At 35.4% G+C, this 23,378-nt stretch overlaps 1 protein-coding gene across 1 annotated transcript in view; it reads right to left on the reverse strand.

Annotated features, from left to right (window-relative positions):
- Positions 1 to 16,362: 16,362 nt before the first annotated feature.
- Positions 16,363 to 23,378, reverse strand: part of LYPLAL1 (lysophospholipase like 1) — a 51,737-nt gene continuing 44,721 nt past the window's right edge. Inside the window, exons 4-5 of the mRNA XM_020982251.2 lie at positions 17,798 to 17,913; positions 16,363 to 16,720 (exon numbers count right to left, since the gene is read on the reverse strand). Coding sequence (XP_020837910.1) covers positions 16,484 to 16,720; positions 17,798 to 17,913 — 353 coding nt within the window. The 3' untranslated portion in view covers positions 16,363 to 16,483. The remainder of the gene's footprint in view (positions 16,721 to 17,797; positions 17,914 to 23,378) is intronic.

Consider the following 23,378-nt stretch of genomic DNA (forward strand, 5'->3'; position numbering starts at 1 on the left):
GATAGCTACAATAAATTTCAATTGATTAAGAAACAGGGCTTGAAGAAGCAGTCTAAGAATCACTAACTTCCCTTGAAAATATGATTTAAAAAACGCTGAATTTTATACTTCTACAAATGATTAAAAAAAATTTCCTGGAAGTGTTGAAGCACAGGACAAAGAATACACAGGACTAATAGAATATATAGGACATTGTTGGAAAGATAATTCAAGATTAATTCACTCTGAAGCATGCTTGTCAAGCTGTAGCACTCCATGGTTGAAGAGAAAATAATGTAAGCATGCTAGAAGAGAAAGATAATATACCAAGTAATTCTAGTCAGAATCATAGCAGACTATTTTAATCTACCAATGAATGAAAGGAAAATTGGGATTTGATATAATGAAAACAAAAGAAAAGAGACTCACTTAAGAATAATGTGTCCTACAAAGTAAAGCTTAATCCTATTGACTTAAAGCATTTATTTTGAAAAAAAAAACCTGTATGTTGGCAGAGTCTTCAAGGTTGAAAAGTACTTTCAGAATGAAAAGCACTTTCAGAAAGGCAAACTAATTTTAATAGTTTGAAGAAGTTCATGATAATCCAGTGAGAGAGTAAGTTCCCTGGGAGTATCATCTTATCTAAGGGTTATTTAGAAACTAAAGAAAACAATCTCTGTGCTTAGGTTTCAAAAAACATTTTTCATGTTTTCTTATGGAAAATGAGAGAAAGATGAAAGAAAGGAATGTATTTATTTTGAAATCAGGTGCCATGAGTGCAAATTGTTTAAATATAGAGGTGAGGTGACAGTATCAGGTAGTCTCATAATTCTTACCTACACACACACACACACACACACACACACACACACACACACACATGCACACACACACCCCCATACACACATATATACACACATATATAGAATAAAGTAGGTGACTAAAATGTGATACGTAGAGTATCTTAGCTATAATGCAAAGTCTCAAGCGAAACAAAGTATAATATAGGACTGATTTTTTTTTAAAAAGAGGCAGAATGGGACAGAAATAATTTTCTTTTCCTTTGTGCTTTTTACTCAAATTTCTTTTTTTTGTCATATGGCTAAATGTAGCATTTTTAAAACTTTGTCAAATAAAAGCAGAGACATTGGGGATCCTCACTTATTCCTAATCTTATTAGGAAAGCATCCAATATTTTGATTACCAGGAGGCAGCTCTTAGTTTTAAGTAGTTACTTTTGCTCATATTAAAGGAAGGAACTTTTGTCTTATGTTTTTAAAAAATCTTTTAAGCACAAGTAACCTCTTTATTTTGTTGAAAGTTTTTCTGTTGATGTAGTCATGCAATTCTACTATTGCTACTAATTTACTATTTGTTATATAAGTTATTATGTTTATAGTTTTCTTAATATTAACTTGTCCCTGAATTCTTGCTATGAGTCCAATCTGGTCTGGGTAAAAAGATTTTTCAACAACCATATTATTCCACTCTCATATCTCTGCTAATATTTAGTTTAATGTTTTTGCATCAATATTCAATAGTTATATTAATCTATCAATAAATTAATCTACAGTTTTTATCCCTTACTTTAATTTCTTCCTGGTAAAGTCATCAGTCACATTCTATTTCTGTCTACATGCCCTTGCCCCAGGGAAGGGACCAAGTCTGATCCTGCCTCATTCCATCCCTTGGCTGATATTATAGCTAAGTACGAGCAATGAGGCTCCTTTTAGATATATTGCATATTTCTTACATAAGCTACCTAACACTACCAACAATAGGCACAAAACTATGCCAAAGACTACCTAACAAATTACAAAGAACGTATACAAGGAATATAAATATAATTACTTTCTTGAGTGTATTTTAAGAGTAATTCCTACCAGGAGAAAAAGTTCAAAGCTATTATACAATACACCCCTTAGTATGGCCACAGTCACAAATTTTCTAATGTTAGCAGTAAGGTATTAATAGTAGGGGACCTCAATATTTCACTAACAGAATTTCATAGCAAAATATCTTCACACTATAATAAGGCATCAGAAGAGATCTTTATAGATTTTTAATGGACTCAGTAGCAGCTCTTGCTGTATTGTGGCTAATCTGTTTAAAAATGTTATTTTAAAGAATATAAAACCAGAATTTTCAAGAATTCTGCAGGAAAAAATAAAATAACTTAACAGAACATTCATATTTTTATTTTCATTTTTCAGACAAAACTACAGCTTTCAACATTTTAATCACTCACTCGATCAATTAAGAATCATTTTAAAGTGCCTACTATTTGTCAGGCACTTGGCATACAAATGTAAACGTAAAGGAGTCCATCTTCTAGGGGATATATCCTGTGGTAGGGTGGGGAAGATAGGAGACACAATACGGTCACAGATAGATAAATGAGATCTAGACCACATAAGTACAAAGTGATCTTAAGGATGAATAAATGGGAAAATCAAGAAAGTTCTTTTCTAGGAGATGACAGAGTCCTGAAGGTAGCTAAGGGTTCCAAGAGGCAGAGATGAGGAGAGGATAAAATTCCAAGTATGGAGGACAAATTATGCAAACCATAAAAGTGGAAATGGAATGTCATGTGTGGGGAAAATTTAGTAAGGCCTATTTGTCTGGAATGTAAAGAACATGAGGAAGAATAATGAGTAATTAGCCTGGAAAGATAATTTAACTAATATAATTTTTACATATAAAGATTATTATATGTTGCATATATAAGTTATTATAAAGAATTCTTTATTATACACACACATGTAATTTTTAACTCTCTAGTCAAAGGGCTGTGGAGAAATTCATGGAGTATAAGGAGGCTTCAGCATATTTCCAATGGTAATTTGCACGTTAGAAGTGGGATAAAAGAAACTAACCAGGAGATGTACAAGTAGAAGAAGAGAGAGACAAGTTACGGGGCAAATTGGAGGGATAACAGATGGACACGGTATATTTCATGGATATGCTGGTATTTGTGGAATGTTAAAAGGCCTAGAACTCCCATGTAGATATGCTCCATGGAGGCTTTATAGGAAGCCATATACAAAAATTACATGCAAGATGTCAATGAGTTGGAAAGAGAGCACCCATTTTTTTTGTTATGATTTCGAGGGGGAATTATACAGATTTTGGATGTCTAGCAGCTTCTCACTTTTAAATCTTCCTCTGTGTTGTCCATTTTACACTAATATTGACAAAACAAATTGTGCTCTATTGAATGAAATTCTTTAGCAGAACAGTTCCTTTTTTTTTTTTTTGCTTTTTTTAGGCAACTGGGGTTAAGTGACTTGCCCGGGGGTCACACAGCTAGTAAGTGTCAAGTGTTTGGTCTGAGGCCGGATTTGAACTCAGGTTCTCCTGACTTCAGGGCCGGTGCTCTATCCACTGTGCCACCTAGCTGCCCCAGAACAGTTCCTTGATCTCATCTTCTTGGCTCCATAAATTAAATAATATTAACTTTCCACTTCAGATATTTAATAAAAACTTGCTGACTTAATGTCTGTATAGTTTTAATTGTTGACTTCTTAAAATCAATAGAAGCACTGTAACTTAGGAATGTCTTAGGATAGGAACATTAGTTAAATTATTACTACTTCTGAAGTTCTGTTCAACTCAGTAATATTATTTTGTGTTGTGCTGTTTTTCAGTTGTGTCCAACTCTTTGTGACCCCATTTGGAATTTTCTTGGCAAAGATACTGGAGTGTTTTGCCATTTTCTTCTCCAGGAAACTGAAGCAAATAGGGTTAAGTGACTTACCAAGGTCACAGAGCCAGTAAGTGTCTGAAGCTAGATTTGAACTCAGGGAGATGCATCTTCCTGACTCCAGGCCAGGCAGTAATATTATTAAAGGCCTACTGTATCTAAGGCACTGTGCTAGGCTTCAGGTATGCAAAAAGAAAAACAAAGAATGATTCCTGTCTTTCGGGAATTTACATTTTACTAAGGGATATGTGGATACACAAAAGTAAATACAAGATAATACGAGGAGGGAAAGAGTTCATACAACTAGGATGAGCAGGAAAGATTTACCATAGGAGGTAGAACTTAAAAGAGCTGACCCTTGGAGGAAGCTAAGATTCTAAAAAGCATAGGTGAGATGTGAGGACATTCCAGGCATGGAGACAGCCCGGGCAAAGACATGGAAGTGAGAAATTAGAGGTTAAGTTCAAGAGAATGAATAGTATGCAAACTCCACTGGAACACAGAGTATATGAGGAAATTAATAATACGAAATAAGTATGAAAGGAAGGCTGGGGTCAGATTGGTCTTAAATCCTCAGCTGAGGAGTTAGACTAAGAAATGATTCACAAATATTAGTGATGAATGTATTGGATTTTATCTAGAATTTTTCTTTAATAATTTATTCTTTAAGACTACTTCATTCTTTAATGTTTGTACTTAATTATTTCAAGCTGAAGTGACTCAGAGTCAGGAAGACCTTAGTTCAAATCTTCACTCAAACATTTACTAGCTGTGTGACCCTGGACAAGTCAATTGGCCTCAATCTCAGTTTCCTCTTTTGTAAAATGAGGATAATAATAGCACCCATCTCACAATGCTGTTGTTAGAATCAATTGAGGTAACACACAAAAAGTGCTTTTCAAACTTTAAAGCACAATATCAATTCTAGCTATCTATTATTATAATTACTATTATTATTAATAAAGATCAATAACATGAAACATAGACTCCCTATAAAATGTTATTCAGGAAAGGTAATACTTTTTTTAAATAAAAGTAGCTTTTTGGAAATTTTACAGAATATAGAAGTTCACATGAGGATTTTTACTGAACAGTATGTTCCATCATTTTAGAGCTTCATATTAAAACAGAGGACTTTTTTTTGCTAACTTGATAGAATGTTTTGGCATCGCATAAGCACAGCCACACACATTTAGCACTCTTCACAACACCTAGACCTTTGCATGTCAAAGAGGCTCAGTATATGTTGGGTAAATGAAATAATTAACTAACAATATCAGGTCCTTTGAAAGCAACTAGATTTGCAGAAAAAGCTATGTTAAGAAAAGGTCTAATTAGTGCAAGAATATACCATATGATAATACAAATTAAGAAGCAGCATGACCTAGTGAATAGAAAGATGACCTTGGGGCCTCTTATACATAGTGGCTTCTTGACCCTGGGCAAAGCATTTAACTCTAGTCCACTCCTTAAGACCATAAGTTACAGAACAGTTGCAAATCTACATTGATAGAGGGAATTTCCTTTCCAGGAGTTCCATACATTAAAGAAATCACAGGTCCATATTAAAAAAAAAATACAAATACTGCTGTGTATCATAAGGCTTACTATCATATTATCCAATAAGATTTGTTAGGGAAAAACCATATTAACTGTTGGAAACTTCTCCCACATCCTTTATCCTCTGAAGAAACGTATACCTTGTCACATTTAACACCCTGAACGATAAGAGTGTCACTCTACCCCAAAGAATATTGTATTGCTAAATGGACAAGGTCCAGATATACGTGAATGCATGACTGCAATCAGAGCACATGGGAGCCATGGATTGAGCTTGTTCCTTTAAAATAAATTAATGTCCATATGTTTGTTTGGCTAAAAACCAAGTTTTATTACATGCTCCTATTATTTCACTACGCAACAATTTTATTTACGGGCCTTTCACATAAAGACTAATTTATTTGATAGGAAGGTTGCTAATGGTTATTTAAGCTCACCATAATGAAAACAATATTTGTAGAGGTATGAATGAATGCTGAGCCTTAAAGCCACGTGTGGGCCTTGATCCAAGAGGGGGTACTCAGAACGTCAATTTATCTTTGCAGCTTCCAATACAACACATGCCAAAAATCATCAGGAACATTATTACATATTAGGAATTGGTATATAAAGCAGACGTGGTATACCTAATCTCCACATTGGCATCGAGAAGTCTGACTGGTGCCAGTAAGACTTACGTTCTAATTCCAGGGCTCATTTCATGAATAATTTTAAAATAAAACAAGTAGGGTATTTTGTATGGCCCACAGCACATAATCACGAACAGTAGAAGTGGCTACCTTGACTATTATGAGACTATGCAGAAACTACTTTGGCCAATGTCATACACTCCTAGTGTGAACATTAAAAGCCCTGTCTCAGATATTAAAGACAAATGCACAAACACTATTAAACTCCCCTGCGGCAATGCCTAGTCAGATCCAGCTTTGATTCCTCATGCTGATACATATGTGGTTGGACTGTGTCATGCAAACAATAGCGTGGCTTGACAATTTCCCTTTACAATTCGACAAGGTCTGGTAGTAATCAAAGATACTTCTGTATCAGTTTTAGAAAGTTTATGTCCTTGGTGGGAAAAAAAAAATCTGCCATTTCGAGAAAGTCACCTTAACATTTCAAATGTTTACATTTTTGCTTACAGAAATATCTGTTTGAAAAACACATTGGTGAGGGCATCAAAAGTGTGATTTAATGATATAATTATTGCAATATCTGTACATTGTCTTGTCACTTTTCTATAAACAAATGTAGTCCAGCATTCCTAATAATCTTGTAAGATTATCTTAATCTTTTCCTTTCATCATGAAAGCCCTCCCTGCCTCTTGCCTGAAAGTCAAAATGAATTATAGACAAAAAGGAGATCTTGGACTGTACAACTTTAGCAAGAAATGTACACAATCCAAATGTTAGAAATAAACATTTTTTTGCACAGTAAGTGGCCCTGATAATTTACTACATCCTTGCTATATTTTTCAAGTACAAGGATAAAAGAATAAATTATTTAATTCTTGGTCACCCTAACTGTGCAGTAAGAAGCAAAAGGAAATTATTCATCATCTAGATAAAATTAGAGTGTGGAATAAATGTATGGTGCTCTGGACTTGGAGTCAGAAATACATGGGTTCAACCCAACCACCTCAAATACTTATTAGCTAAGTGACCCTGGGCAAGTCAATTCACAATTGGCATGTCTCAATTTCCTTATCTATAAATTAAGGGGTTAGATTTGTTGCCTAGTCCCTTCCAGCTCCAAACCAATGATCCTATAATAATCTATTCTAGAGCATATATGTGTTTGCATGTATAATACATGGTTAGTTGTTCAGTTGTTTTCTGTTGTGTCTGCTCTTTGTGATCCCATTTGGGGTTTTCTTGGCAAAGTTATTGGAGTAATCTGCCATTTCCTTCTCCAGCTCATTTTACAGATGAGGAAACTGAAGCAAACAGAGGTAAGTGACTTACCCAGGGTCACATAGCTAGTAAATGTCTGAGGCCAGATTTGAACTCAAAAAGAGGAGCCTTCCTGACCCAGGCCCAACACTCTAACCACCATGCCACCTAGCTGCCTCAGTTTTGACTAGTCCTATGAGCTACACAGTGGCTCTTAATATACATTGTTCATAAATAATAACTAAATCAGCAAGGAAAATTCACATTTTTAAGAAACTGAATGAAAGGCAAGTATTTCATGAAAAACTTACCATAAAAATCCTACTGTAAAAATATAATTGTCTATTCAAGAACCTTTATTTAACTAAAGAAAGGAAAGGAATACAGAAACCAGGAAGAATTAAAGTTAACCATTAATTAGTAACATTGTAATAATTTGCTTTTAATTTGACTTCCTTTGAAAATCATTAATGATTTATATAATTTTAGTAGCACATCTATTTATGGATGACCTTTCTAATTATAGATGACCCAGTGCTTACACAGTGCCTGGCAGATAGTAGGTGTTTAATAAATGTTTATTGGACTGACTTTCTAAATCTGAATTATCCTTTATATACTTATGGTTTTATAATTCCTTAAACTTGGACTTGCATCATTACTGTCTATTTTGAAAAGGGTGCTACTAGCATTTGGGTGAGTTGTCTGATTAATATTTGTATTTTGGGATTGCATATGCTGATCAATTCCTACAAAATGGTAAAAAATCCAAAGTGGGACAAAACAATTTTAAGTATTATTTTTTAAAAGCAGAGTCATCTGGCATAAAATGGACAGAATAAATACTCTAAAATATTGCCATTCCCCAAACATGGGCTTCACTCCTAAGATAAAAATCTCTTGGAAAAGAAAAATTCATATGTTGAAAAAACTGCACTTAATTATAAGCAATAGCCAGGTCAGGGTGAAAAAAGCAACCTATGTCGACATGAATATGATAAATCTATATATTATCTCCTGTAGGAGGCCTTTCCTTACAGCTATTAGTGCCTTTTCATGTGTTCTGTATGTATGTATCTTGTATGTACTTATTTACCTTTTGTCTTTTCCCTTAGAAGGTGAGCTCCTAGAAGGCAGGCACTGATTTTACTTTTCATTCTGTCCTCAGTGCTTAGTACATTGCTTGGCATACACTAGGTGCCTAATAAATGTTTGTTGTTATGTATCACTAGAATCTAAGTGACTTTAAGATAGTCTTTTGTAGCTGGAAGAGAAATGTAGCTCTCTGGAAAAAAGAAGAATGTGAAACCTCCATAACATTTTGGAATAAACATGGATAGGTTGCAGCAATGATTCTCAAACTTTTTGTCCCCAGGACCTCTTTACACTCTTTTTTGTTTCTTTGTTTTAGTTTTAGGCAATTGGGGGTAAGTGAATTGCCCAGGGTCACACAGCTAGTGAGTGCCAAGTATTTGGTCTGAGTCCCCATTTGAACACAGGTCCTCCTGACTTCAGGGCCGGTGCTCTATACACTGCGCCACCTAGCTGTCCCCACCTCTTTACACTCTTAAAAATTATTGCAGATCCCCCAAAGTTTTGCTTATGTATATCTATAGATATTCGCAATATTAGAAAGTCAAAACTGATAAATTTAAAAATATGTGCTTATTTAAAACTAGCAATGGATGCATTGCATGCTAACATAAATGACACATTTTATGAAAAATGTAATTACTTTCCAAAGCCAAAAAAAAAATTAGTAAAAAAGATCAAGCATTGTTTTATGTAGTTTTAAAAATCTCTATGTCTGACTTAATAGATAACACCTGGATTCATATGATCTGTTTCTGCAATTAATCTGTTTCAGTAGGCTGTTTTGTGATACATTGCTTTGGTTTGAAATATAAGAAAAAAAAAAGCCTTCACCAGGATATGTTATTGGAAAAGTTTGGAAGAGTATTTTAAGAGGCAAATTATGTCTTAGTATTATTATGAAAATAGTTTGATTCAGACTCCCTGAAAAGGTTTCAGCAGCCCCCAAGGGTGAGCAGACCACACTGAGAACTGCTGTGTCACGGTACTAGCAGTACCAGGGAGGAACAAATCGACAGTCTTCACATGTGAATCATGGGGTTATTTGTATATGCACATACCTGACAATATCAAAAATGCATCTTTAAATATACAGAGCAATATAAATGTTCACCAGACACAATTTTTTAGACTCTTAGATGTTGAGAGCCAAAAAGAGTTGTGTTCCTAGTGAGGATAAGATTGAATAGTAGACCTTGAATAGTTGATTATCATGCGATATGTATATATTATATGCGTGGGTATGTATATATATATATATATATATACATATGCAAATTATAGAATAAATAAATGTCTAACATGAAGGGGAAGCATAAACTATAGGAGGGAATATTTTCAAAGCAGGGGCCTGGGTCAGTGCAATATGTTTTGCTCTGTTATGTTTTTTTAACCAGATCTGTGATTTCATCAGTATAGGGAGCTCCCTGTAAGGAAATTTTCTCTATCAATACAGATTGACATATTTTTTTTTTGCAAGTTATAGTCAGAGAGGTGCCTCAGGCATTGAGGGTAAGTAATTTTCCCAAGACCACAAAGCCAGTACCTGGGACCTGAACCCAGGTCTTCTTGACTGTAAGGCTAGCTCTTTATGCAATATGCCAATCTGCCTCTAACAGCTTAGGAAAGTTGTTTCAATTGTTTGTAACTATTCTATGTTTTCATTTCTTTTTTCTCTTTCAACATATTTCAAAAGACTCTCTCCCTGTTTGTAGTCATCTGGATCTCATCTCCATGCATGCAAGATATTCACCCACTTGGCTCTCTTTCCATCTGCACAAGATTGTTAAATGGCCTTAAAAGATGATTTACTTTAAATTCCAATTGTTTTTATATACCAGTAAAAGGGATTAATTTAAAGGCAGAACTTTATATTTTAAAGATATGTCCAACTTATGTTAGCTGTCATTCTTTTAGTAGGCTGATTAGTTGTTTTCTAGTATCCGTGTAATTGGATATTGATATCTAATTCTAAAGAAGGCATCCAGTTGCCATAACCTACAAATAGCTCCTCCAAGTAGCTAAGTGACTACTTGGGTGGGTAGCTGGAGGATTTTGTGGGACAAAGGTAGCTAGAATTCACACTGAAGAGATGATAGCTGGAGCTACGAAGAAAAACTTGTATTTCTTGTGACAGCATGTGTAGATGTTTTAAACAGACATCATGCACTTTGAATATTTTCACATTGATGTTAAGATGTTTTCTCCACTTTGGAAACACATATCTTCAGATTAAATTAGAATGGAATTCTATCCAGACATTATAATTAGACTATGCAAAGAAAAAAAAAAGAGGCAGAAGTACAGGGTTCAAAGGCAGATTTTACATTTTATTAATGTTATCATAATGATCCAGCCTTAACCCCAATTAATTCTGGATCTCATGGGTTGGACAACAATAGGTCCTTGCCCAAGCACCACTTAATGGTTATTTTTTGGGCCCTCCCTGGCTCAGAGTAAATGTAAATAGTAACTGTTTCTCTTTTGGCCAGCAACCCTAAAGATCTTCACCTCCCAGTTTGATTTCTTTTTCTTCTCTTTATTAAAGAAGCCATCCCTTGACTCAAGGCCTATTCACTAAATGGGAATTATCTCACTCAAAGCAAGAACCTGGAAAGACATAAGCTTAAAAAGGCCAAGATCTCCCACTGCATCCTGTGCAGTCTCCAGTTGTCCTGATCAATATCTGGCCATGGGACCCAGATGGCTCTGGAGGAAAAAGTGAGGCTGGTGACTGTGCACAGCCCTCTCTCACTCAAATCAAAGTCACTTAACCCCAACTGCCTCACAAAAAAAAAAGAGGGTAATTTGATTATGGGTGTTTAAAATATCTTCTAATACCTCAACATTTTTAGTTAGCTATTTTTTGTACCTATAGAAAACAATGTCACTTATTATTATTGTGATTAATAATAATAAAACTACTACTACTACCAATGATATCTTATATAGACCTTTAAAAAAAACTTTATAAATATCATCATATTTTATCCTCACAACAATTTTGTGACAAACGTAAATGAAAAACAAAACAAAGGACAAATGAAAAACCCAAGAGACAGGGTTTCTGGATAATTAATAATCATTTTATTAATTAGGCTAGCTAATAATTAATACATTGATAGTCAGTGGTTTCTCTCAATAACCAGACCCCCAGTGGAGACACTGAATACTTTAAATACTCTTGTAAAAGGGGATGCCCTGGCAAGTGAAAATCAACCTTGACTGGTGGACATTTAATGAGGAGGTGGGCTTTTATTAAGTGTTTAGTAAATTGCCGTGACTCTCCCATATTCACCTTGGAACAACCATAAAATAGCTCCCCAGAATAAATCTTGGAGCAGTAGAGCCAGTGGAAAGATGGGGTGGAGCAGTCTTTTAGCCCAAGAAACTTGGAGGAGCAGCAAAAAAGGTTGGTCTCTCAGGTAAAAGGAGCATATTCCAGAACAGGAAGCATTCCAGAAAGCTAAAAGCAAGCACCACCTCAGTAAAACAGTGGAAGGTCCTGAGTCCTAGGGTGGTGGAGCAGGCAAACGCTATCAAGAACCCCCAGATGTCTTAGCATAGTCAGGGGAACCTGCAGATCCCAGCTCAGAGAATTACCACATGCTTCAGTGCAGCCTCAGGTAAGCAGGTGCTCTCTAGCAGCTAGAATTCCAGGTGATTCAGCACATTCCAGGGCAAACAGGCAATATTCAAGAGCCAGACCTCCATGTGCTACACTGCCCTGGGGAAATGCAGGAAAACCCCACCTGCACTCAGCACTGGATAGATACCACAACTAGGAACCCAGCTCAGCACAAGGTAAGCTGCCAGCACCCAAGGCCCCAGTGCACAAAGCCAGTGACTAGGCCCCTGGAACCCGGCACAAGAAGTTAGGGACAGTGCCCCTTGTGCTCCAGCAGGAGAGCTCAACTTTAAAAGCCAGGAAATAGGCAAAAAAAAGTTGACCAAAAAGCAAAAATGAACATTGACCATAGAGAGTCACTATGTTGACAGGGAAGATCAAAACACAAACTCAGAAGAGGACAATATTGTCGATATACCTACATCCAAAGTTCAATTTATTTTTCTGAAATGGGATTATTCAAGTATTTTATTTCCTCTTCCATTAATCTGGGCAATTTATATTTTTTGTAAATATTCATCCATTTCACTAAGATTGTTAATTTATCAGCATACAGTTGGGCAAAATTGCTCCTAATTATTGTTTTGATTTCCTCTTTACTGGTGGTGAATTCAACCTTTTCATTTTTGATACTGGTAATTTGTTTTTTTTAATTAAATTACCCAAAGGTTTATCTATTTTTCTTTTCATAAAACCAGGTCTTAATTTTATTTATTAGTTCAATAGTTTTCTTAATTTCTCCTTTCGTTTTTCAGAATTTCTGATTTGGTATTTCATTGGGGATTTTTAATTTGTCCTTTTTCTAGCTTTTGTAGTTGCATGCCCAATTCACTGATCCTCTCTTTCTCTATTTTATTCAAGTAAACATTTAGAGATATAAAACTTCCCCTAAGAACCGCTTTCACTGCATCCCATAAATTTTGGTATGTTGTCTCATTACTGTCATTCTCTTGGATGAAGTTATTGTCTCTGTGATTTGTTGTTTTACCCACTCATTCTTTAGGATTAGCTTATTCAGTTTCCAATTAATTTTTAGTTTGTCTTTCCATGGCCCTTTATTACATGTCATTTTTGTTGCATCATGATTTGAAAAGGGTGTATGTAATCTTTCTGCATTGGATTATGAGGTTTTTATGCTCTAATGAATGATCACTTTTTGTGTAGGTGGCCTGTACTGCTGAGAAAAGGTATATTCCTTTCTATCCCCATTTAGTTTTCTCCAGAGGCCAACCATATCTAACTTTTCTAAAATTCTATTCACCTCTTATTAACTTCTTTCTTATTTTGTGGTTAGAGTAATCTAGTTCTGAGAGGGGGAGAGCAAGGTCCCACACTAGTATAGTTTTGCCATCTATTTCTTCTTGTAACTCCCTTAACTTCTCCTCTAAGAATCTGGAAGCTATATCACTTATTGCATATATGTTTAATAATGATAATACTTCATTCTCTATGGTACTTTTTAGCAGGATATAGTTTCCTTCCTTATCTATTTTAATTAGATCTAGTTTTGCTTTCACCTTGTCTGAGATCAGGATTGCTACCCTTTTTTTTTTTAAATTTCAGTTGAAATACACTCTAGCCTTTCACTTTTACTCTGTGTGTATCCCTCTGCTTCAAATATATTTCTTGCAAACAACATATTGTAGGATTCTGGTTTTTCATCCACTCTGCTCTTTGCTTCCATTTTATCGTTGAGTTCATCGCATTCACATTCAGTTACGGTTACTATCTGTGTCTTTCTCTCCATCCTATTACCCCCATCCCCATTCACACTTTTCTCTCTCCTTTCTCCTTTTCCTTCCTCACTAGTTTTGCTTTTGACTACCACCTTCCTCAGTCTGCCCTCCCTTCTATCCATCCTGATCCTTTTCTTCCCCTTTATCCTTACTATTCCTTCCCAACCTTCTATCTACCCCTCCTTTTCTTTCTCTTTTCCCTTCCTACTTCCTATAGGATGTTGAGTATGTTATTGCCTCTTTGAGCCAAACCTGATGAGAGTAAGGCTTAAACAATGTTCATCTCCCTTCATTCTTTCCCTCTGTTGTAATAGGTTTTTGTGCCTTTTGACGTGATGCAATTTGCCCTTGTCTGCCTCCTCCTTTCCTCTTTTTCCCCCGAACAATCCCTTTTCACCACTTAGATCTTCTTTATCATCACATCAAAGTCAACTTATACTCACGCCCCCTATGTATACCCCTCTTAAATGTCAAAATAACCATACAGTTCTCAAGAGTTATAAATGTCATCTTCCTTTGTAGGAATGAGTTTGCCCTTATTAATAACATGTTGTTATTTTTCTTTCTTGTTTATCTTTTTATACCTCTCTTGAATTTTTGAATATTTGAAGATCAAATTTTCTGTTGAGATCTGGTCTTTTAATCAGGAAGGTTTGGAAGTCCACTATTTCATTGAATATACATCTCCTGCCCTGAAAGATTATGCCCAATTTTGCTGGCTAGTTGATCCTTGGTTGTAATCCGAGATCTTCTGCCTTGTGGAATACTGTATTCCATGCCCTCTGATCTTATAATGTAGAAGGTGCAATGTCCTGCATAATCCTGACTGTGGTTCCATATTTAAATTGTGGCTGCTTGCAGTATTTTCTCTTTGACCTGGTAATTTTGAAATTTGGCTGCAATATTCCTTGGTGTTTTCAATTTGAGGTCTCTTTTAGGAGATAATCAGTGGATTCTTTTGATGACTATTTTACCTTTTAGTTCTGGGACCTGAGGGCAGACCAATAATTTTTAAATTATCTCTCCTGGATCTATTTCCCAGGTTAGTTGTTTTACCAATGAGGTATTTTACATTTTCTTGTATTTTTTCATTCTTTTGTTTCTGTTTGACTGATTCTTGATGTCTCATAGAGTTATTATCTTCTACTTGCCTAATTCTAATTTTTAACAAACTGTTTTCTTCTATTAGATTTTGTACCTCCTTTTTCCATTTGGCCCATTTTAGTTTTTAAGGAGCTCTTCTCTTCAGTGAGTTTTTGTGCCTCCTTTTCCTTTTGTCCAGTTCTACTTTTTAAGGACTTGTTTTATTCAGGGTACTTTTTTCCCATTTGGTCTATTATATTTTTACAGGACTTGTTTTCTATAGTCAATTTTTGTCCTTCCTTTTCCAAGCTATTGACTCTCTCGTTACATCTCATTTCTTTTCCCAATTTTTGTTCTACTTTTCTTATATGACTTTTAAAATCCTTCTTGAGTTCTTCCAAGAAGGCCTTTTGGGTTGGAGAACAATTCATATTCCCGTTTGAGGCTTCAGATGTGGGTATATCGACAATATTGTCCTCTTCTGAATTTGTGCGTTGATCTTCCCTGTCCCTATAATAAGAGTCTATGGTCACTGTCCACTTCTGCTTTTTGCTCATGGTGTTTGCCTATTTGAGCTCTCTTGCTGGAATGCAGGAGGCATGGATCCAAATTTCTTGTGCTGGGAGCCCAGGACCTGGTCACTGGCTTTGTGTGCTGGGGCCTCCAGTGCTGGCAGCTGGAGGCTATAGCTTCCTGGTGCTGAACTGGGGTCAGCAACACTGGGGTTATCATGGTGGTGGTGTGGAATCCGGCTCTTGGATGACTCTTGCTCACCCAGGCTTCTTTAAAGTACTTGAATGTTTGGTTGCTGGAGGATGTCTGCCAGCCTGGAGCTGTGCCTCCTGGAGTCGTGCTGAAGCACCAGGAGATGAGGGGCATCTCCTCAGTTTCAAATTTGTTGCTACCACAAAAAGAGTTGCTATGAATTTTATACAAATGGATACCTTTCTCTTTCTTTCATCTCTTTGTGATATAAAGTTAGAAGCTGTACTGCTGGGTCAAAGGTTATGCATAGTTTAATAATGTTAGGCATAATTAATTACAAATTCTTTTCCAGAATGATTGCAGCAGCTTATAATTCCAATGGTGCTTAGAGATATCTCTGAGATCATTCTTACAGCTAAAACATTGTCAATTATTATTTACGTCTTTATTATTATTGATTTGATTACTAATAACATATTCAATAACTTTAAGATATGTTTAACTCTAAGAGACTGGGAGTTTTAATATGTAGAATTAAGAACAACTACTCATAGGAAGAAACATTTCTTTAGTTAATTAAATAATATTTGATGGACTAGGGTGGGGCATTTGAGCTTAGCTGATTGATTTTAAAATGACATTAATTAATGAGGAAAAATCCAAATAAACCCCTAGACTGCCTTAAAATTTGAGATGATGAGATTAAATATTAGAATGAATCAAGTAAGGCTTGAGGGTTAACCTATAAATAGAAGTGATCAACCTCAGACTACCCTGCCCCTTCTAATCTTGTTACATACAAATTGCACATAGAGATATTATAGAGATCATTTAAGATAATTTTGTGAAATTGTCTAACTCTACAAACTACAGAGCTACTACTGTGAGGCATTAAGTTACTATTGGTAATAGAGGGAAAAGTACAAAAAGTGAGAAAGTCAACATAAAGAATGATTAGATACAAGTTTTAGATTAGACACATGATATCAGTTTTAAAAGTTTAATTGGAGTCATAACTGCTTATACAACATTTTGACAGCAAAGTTTACTACTCATAATAAGGACATCACAAATACATACAATTTAAAAACATAAATACTTGATTTATTAATTTGGTTTTTCTATTTCTTTTGGTAGCTTCTCAAGAACCCAAGACTTTAATTTTTCTAGCTCACTTCTGCTTAGCTCATGATAAAGATTTGGAAAGCTATGAAATGTTGTGCTTACTCCCAATGATTTCAAAATTGAATTTGTCTCTTCACCCCATGAATGAAGAACTAACTCATCAGTAGTGCCATGGCACTGAAATAATTCAGGAAGTGTACCTTCATTCTTTTGAAGAGCCTAGTGAGAAGGAAGGAAAAAAAGAAGTTCTATATCAACAATTTAATTAACTATCACCCATGAACAGGACAAAGATGGCTTAGAAACTGAGGGGTTAGCATAAAATTCTGATCTTCTTAAAGCTACATCATTAAGAAAATAGCTAAGGTGAAGAAGATACAGTAAAACTGTCTTAGATTCAAGTTTCTCACAAGAGCACCAGGATCAGGCGTTGGCTAACGGGTTGGCAGAACTCCTAAAGTTCACATGGCCTAATCACCTAGAAGCTGAAGAAGTGACTCATGTACGCTCTCTATTAATGGAATCAAGGAGATAATATGGCGTACCTACTTTAGCGGTTAAGAGTGGAGAACCACAGTCCCTTTTTCCTGAAGGGGAAGAATGGATTGCCTGACCAAGGTAAAGGACAGAGAAGAAGATGGAAGGATAAGGGAATTTATATGCTTGAATGAATTGCTATGCCTCCTATGTAGTATCTACTCTCGATAAAGAAGTATCTACTAATAAATTCCTCCAACACTTCAACAGAAAAAAAAATTGCTGTTGAAAAATTTTATAAATGACAAGCTGCCATGTAGCTTGTTCATGATACACTGTACAAAATTTGACATAACTTTGTCACATACATACATACATATATATATACATATACATATACATATACATATATATATACATATACATATATATATGTATATATATACATATACATATACATATACATATATATGTGTGTATATATATATACATATACATATATATGTGTGTATATATACATATATATGTGTGTATATATATATATATATATATATATATATATATATATATATATAGCATATTCATATGCTTTGCCACAGAGAGTGCAGTGGGATTTACAAATCTTTTCCCTCAAATGTTTTACTTAATAATGTTTTCAGTATTTTTATTATCAATTGGCCACAATCCACCAACTTCACAATTATCATTAATCCCCAGAAAATGCTGTGTAGTTCAGTTATTATTGTTGTTAAATTATCTTTTTTTTTAGCAGCAATCTACATATGCTGTACAAAGTATTTTTTTAAGTTTGTAACTTACCTGATAAACAGCAGATGTTTTATTGAGAAAACTAGAAAGTACAAATACTCCAGCTAAATCATGATGCTTCCTAAATGCTAAATGCAGTGCCATGCATCCACCCATTGAAAATCCTCCTAGAGGAAACAAATTATATTAGTCTAAGCAGTAATTAAAACAAAAGTCCAAATCACTTACATAAAATATTAGAACATCACCTGTATCTTCACATACAAATGCTTAAAGACCTTTAAAGCAGCCTAGAGCTAAAAAGTATCCTAAAACTCAATGCAAGGCTTTGTAAAATTTTATCAAATAGAAGTTAACCTGTTCCAGTGAATCTTTCACACTTTGTAAAATCAATTTACTGTAATGAGTTATCTGTTTATTGTTTGTGTTGTTCACATAAATAGAAAAACAAAGTCATTAAGAAAAAGTCTATGTCATTTTCTTTTTAGTACTTCAAACAGGCACTATTTAGTAAAATAAATACGGAAAGAATATATCATTAGGATAGTTGAGCAGCTTGAGATGCTTTTCTGTGTTTTTTTTTTTTAAAGTCATAGCCAGGTGTTTATCTAACACTGCCACGATACTCTCTTCTCTAGGGATAAAATCTAAGAAGAGAAGGGCTATTTATTTCAAAGCCCACTTAAGTTTTGAACTTTCATTAAAACTTTCAACCAGTGTCCTAACGAGACATTAATTTGAAGGTCGAGTATATTTGGTTTATCAGCCAAGTTGGAACTACTTATTCATTTAATTCTCATAACTAAAATGAAGATGATGAGGTCATATATCACTAGTATAATTAAGATTGTAATAAAGACTTCTGAGAGCCAAGATGGCAGAGCAAGCAGTAAGTCGTTATCACTCCGCCTTTATTAACATCTAAAAACCCAGAAAATATTGTCCCAGGAAAAATCCTGGAACACCATGGAGCCAGCAGAAAGATGGGCGCAGTACTCTTTTAGCCTGTGAGGCCTGGGGAATTAACTGGAAAGGTCCCTCTTGCTCTGGTGGAAAGGGACCAGTATAGGATGGGAAGCCTCACGGAAAGCCAGTGGCAAGCCACACCTCAGCAAACCAGCAGGAGATTCTGAGCCCTAGGCTGGTGGAGCAGGAAAGTGACAACACCAGAACCTCTGTGTGCCTTGGCATAGCCAGGAGAACCATCAGACTACCTCAGAGAACCAACATGTGCACTGACAAACACGCATCCTCTAGCAACTGAACCTCCCTGTGCTTCAGTACAGCTCTAGGCTGGCAGGCAACCTCCATGGCCCAGATCCCATGCCCCTGAGAGCTTCAGTGTAGCACAGAGGAAATGCAGCAAAAACACACCTGGACTCAGCACATGACAAACACCACCACTAGCAGCTGTTAGACCCCTACAGCCTCCAGCTGCCAGCACCTTAGGCCCCAGTGCACAAATGCAGTGACAAGAAGCACTGGACAGCGCCCCCTGTGCTCCTGCAGGAGAGCTCAACTTTAAAAACCAGGAAATAGGCAAACATCGTGAACAAAAAGCAGAAACAGACAATAGTAACAGATTCTTACTACAGGGACAGGGAAGATTAAAAACACAAATTCAAAAGAGGACAACATTGTCAAGATACTCACATCTGAAACCTCAAAGGGGAATATGAATATGCCTCAAGCCCAAAAAGCCTTCTTGGAAGAGCTCAAGAAAAATTTTAAAAGTCAAATAAGAGAAGTAGAAGAAAAATTGGGAAAAGAAATGAGAGGTATGCAAGAAAGAGTGAACAGCTTGGAAAAGGAAGGACAAAAATTGACTGTACAAAACAATGCCCTAAAAATTACAATTGGCCAAATGGAAAAGGAGGCACAAAAGCTAACTGAATAAAATAATTCATTAAAAACTAGAATTGGGCAAGTGGAAGCTAATGAGTTTAGGAGTCATCAAGAATCAGTTGAACAAAATTGAAAGAATAGATAACATAAAATATCTCATTGGAAAAACAACTGACCTGGAAAGTAGATCTAGGGGAAAAAAATAAGAATTATTGGTCTACCTGAAAACCATGATTAAAAAAAAAAAAAGCCTGGACAGCATCTTTCAAGAAATCATCAAGGAAAACTGCCCCGAGGTCCTAGAACCAGAGGGTAAAACAGTCATCAAAAGAATCCAAAAATCACCTCCTGAAAGAGATCCCAGAAAGAAAATGTCAAGGAATATTGTAGCCAAATTTCAGAATTATCAGGTTAAGGAGAAAATACTGCAGGCAGCCAGAAAGAAACAATTTAAATATCGTGGAATTACAGTTAGGATTATGCAGGACCATGTAGCTTCTACAAGGGCTTGGAATATGATATTCCATAAAGCAAAGGCGCTTGGATTACAACCAAGGAGCAACTAGCCAGCAAAATTGAGCATAATCTTCCAGGGGAGCAGATGGACATTCAATGAAATAGGGGACTTCCAAACCTTCCTGATGAAAAGACCAGAGCTCAACAGAAAATCTGATCTTCAAATACAAGACTCAAGAGAGGCATAAAAAGGTAATCAGGAAAGAAAAAAGAAAACATGTTATTCAATAAGGGCAAAGTGCTTACAACCCAACATGGGAAGATGACATCTGTAACTCTTGAGAAATGTATCTTTATCATGACACTCAGAAGGGGTATACATAGATAGAGAGCTTGAGTATAAGTTGACTTAGATGTGATGATAAAAAATCTAAGAGGTGAAAAGGCATTATACTGGGAAAAGAGGAAAGGAGGAGGCAGAAAAGGGTAAATTATATTACATGAAGAGGAACAAAGACCTATTACAATAGAGGGAAAGAAGGAAGGGAGACGAACATTGGTTGAACCTTACTTTCATCAGATTTGGCTCAAAAACGGAATAGCATAATCAGTTACTTACAGAAACCTAACTTACTTTATGGGAAGGAGGGGGAAGGGGAAATTAAAGGGAGGGGTTAAATAGAAGGGAGGGCAGACTGAGGGAAGCGGTGGTCAGAAGCAAAACACCAGTGAGGAGTGAAAGAGAGAAAAGGAGAAGGAAAAGCATAAAAGGGGGGAACACAGGATGCAGAGAAAGACACAGTAATCATAACTATGAATGTGAATTGGATGAATTCAACCATAATATGGAAGCGAAGAGCAGAGTGGATTAAAAAACAGAATCCTACAATATGTTGTTTACAAGAAATACATTTGAAGCAGAGGGATACACATGAGTAAAAGTGAAAGGCTGGAGAAGAATATATTATATTTCAACTGAAATTAAAAAAAAAAAGCAGAGGTAGCAATCCTGATCTCAGACAAGGCAAAAGCAAAACTAGATCTAATTAAAATAGATAAGGAAGGAAACTATATCCTGCTAAAAAAGTACCATAGACAATGAAATAATATCATTATTCAACATATATACAATAAGTGGTATAGCATTTAGATTCTTACAGAAGTTAAGGGAGTTACAAGAAGAAATAGATGGCAAAACTATGTTAGTGTGGGACCTCAATCTCCCTCTCTCAGAATCAGATTAACCTAACCACAAAATAAATAAGAAAAGAGTTAAGGAGGTGAATAGAATTTTAGGAAAGTTAGATATGGTTGACCTCTGGAGAAAACTAAATGGAGATAGAAAGGAATATACCTTTTCTCAGCAGTACAGGCCACCTACACAAAAAGTGATCATTCATTAGAGCATAAAAACCTCACAATCCAATGCAGAAAGATTACATACACCCTTTTCAAATCATGATGCAATAAAAATGACATGTAATAAAGGGCCATGGAAAGACAGACTAAAAATTAATTGGAAACTAAATAAGCTAATCCTAAAGAATGAGTGGGTCAAACAACAAATCACAGAGACAATCAATAACTTCATCCAAGAGAATGACAATAATGAGACACCATACCAAAATTTATGGGATGCAGTGACAGTGGTTCTTGGGAGAAGTTTTATATCTTTAAATGCTTACATAAATAAAATAAAGAAAGAGGAGATCAATGAACTGGGCATGCAACTACAAAAGCTAGAAAAAGAACAAATTAAAAATCCCCAATGAAATACCAAATCAGAAATTCTGAAAAACCAAAGGAGAAATTAAGAAAACTGAAATTAAGAAAACTATTGAACTAATAAATAAAACTAAGACCTGGTTTTATGGGGGGAAAAAAACACAATAAAATAGATAAACCTTTGGGTAATTTGATTAAAAAAAAAGAAGAAAACCAAATTACCAGTATCAAAAATGAAAAAGATGAATTCACCACCCAGAGAAAATTAAAACAATAATTAGGAGTGATTTTGCCCAATTGTATGCCAATACATTTGACAATCTTAGTGAAATGGATGAATATTTACAAAAATATAAATTGCCCAGATTAATGGAAGAAGAAATAAAATACTTAAATAACCCCATTTCAGAAAAAAGAAATTGAACAAGCCATCAGTGGAACTCCCTAAGAAAAAATCTCCAGGGCCAGACAAACTTATAAGTGAATTCTATCAAATATTTAAAGAACAATTAATTCCAATACTATATACACTATTTGGAAAAACAGACAAAGTAGGAGTCCTACCAAATTCTTTTCATGATACAAATATAGTGCTAATACCTAAACCAGGAAGAGTCAAAACAGAGAAAGAAAATTACAGAACAATTTCCCTAATGAATATAGATGCAAAAATTAAAAAAAAAATAGTAAAGAGATTACAAAAATTTATCAGGAGGATAATACATTATGACCTAGTAGGATTTATACAAGGAATGCAGTCCTGATTCAATATCAGGAAAACTATCAGTATAACTGACCATATCAACAACAAAACTAACAAATCATATGATTATCTCCATAAATGCAGAAAAAAGTCTTTGACAAAATACAACATCCATTCCTATTAAAAACATTGGAGAGAATAGGAATGAATGTGGAGTCTTCCTTAAAATGATAAGTAGCATCTAGCAAAAACCATCAGCAAGCATTATAGGTAATGGGGTAAGCCTGAACACTTCCACTAAGATTAGGGGTGAAAGAAAAAAAGCGTAGGGCAGCTAGGTGGCACAGCTGATAGAGCACCAGCCCTGGATTTAGGAGGACCCAAGTTCAAATCCAGCCTCAGACACATAACACTAGTTGTGTGACCCTGGGCAAGTCACTTAACCCCACTGCCTAGCCAAAAAAAAAAAAAAGGAAAAGGAAAAGGACCCACAAGTACAAAGATAGCAGCTCTTTTTGTGGTGGCCAAGAACTGAAAATTGAGGGGATTCCCCATCAGCTGGGGAACAGCTGAACAAGCTGTGACATATGAATGTAATGGAATACTATTGTTCCATAAGAAAGGATGAGCAGGAGGAATTCAGAAAAAGTTGGAAAGACTTACATGAACTGATGCTAAATGAAGTGAGCAGAACCAGAACATTGTACACAGTAACAGTCACACTGTGTGATGACTAGCTGTGATAAACTTAGTTCTTCTTAGCAATGCAAGGATCCAAGACAACTAAAAAAAAAAATTTCATGATGAAAAATGCTATCTACAAGCAGAAAAAGAACTATGGAGTCTGAATACAGACCAAAGCATAACATTTGCTCTCTCTCTTTTTGTTTGTTTCTTCTTTTC

This window comes from Phascolarctos cinereus, unplaced genomic scaffold (genome assembly GCF_003287225.1).
Source record: "Phascolarctos cinereus isolate Bilbo 61053 unplaced genomic scaffold, phaCin_HiC Scaffold_5;HRSCAF=322, whole genome shotgun sequence".
Taxonomy (NCBI): Eukaryota; Metazoa; Chordata; class Mammalia; order Diprotodontia; family Phascolarctidae; genus Phascolarctos; species Phascolarctos cinereus.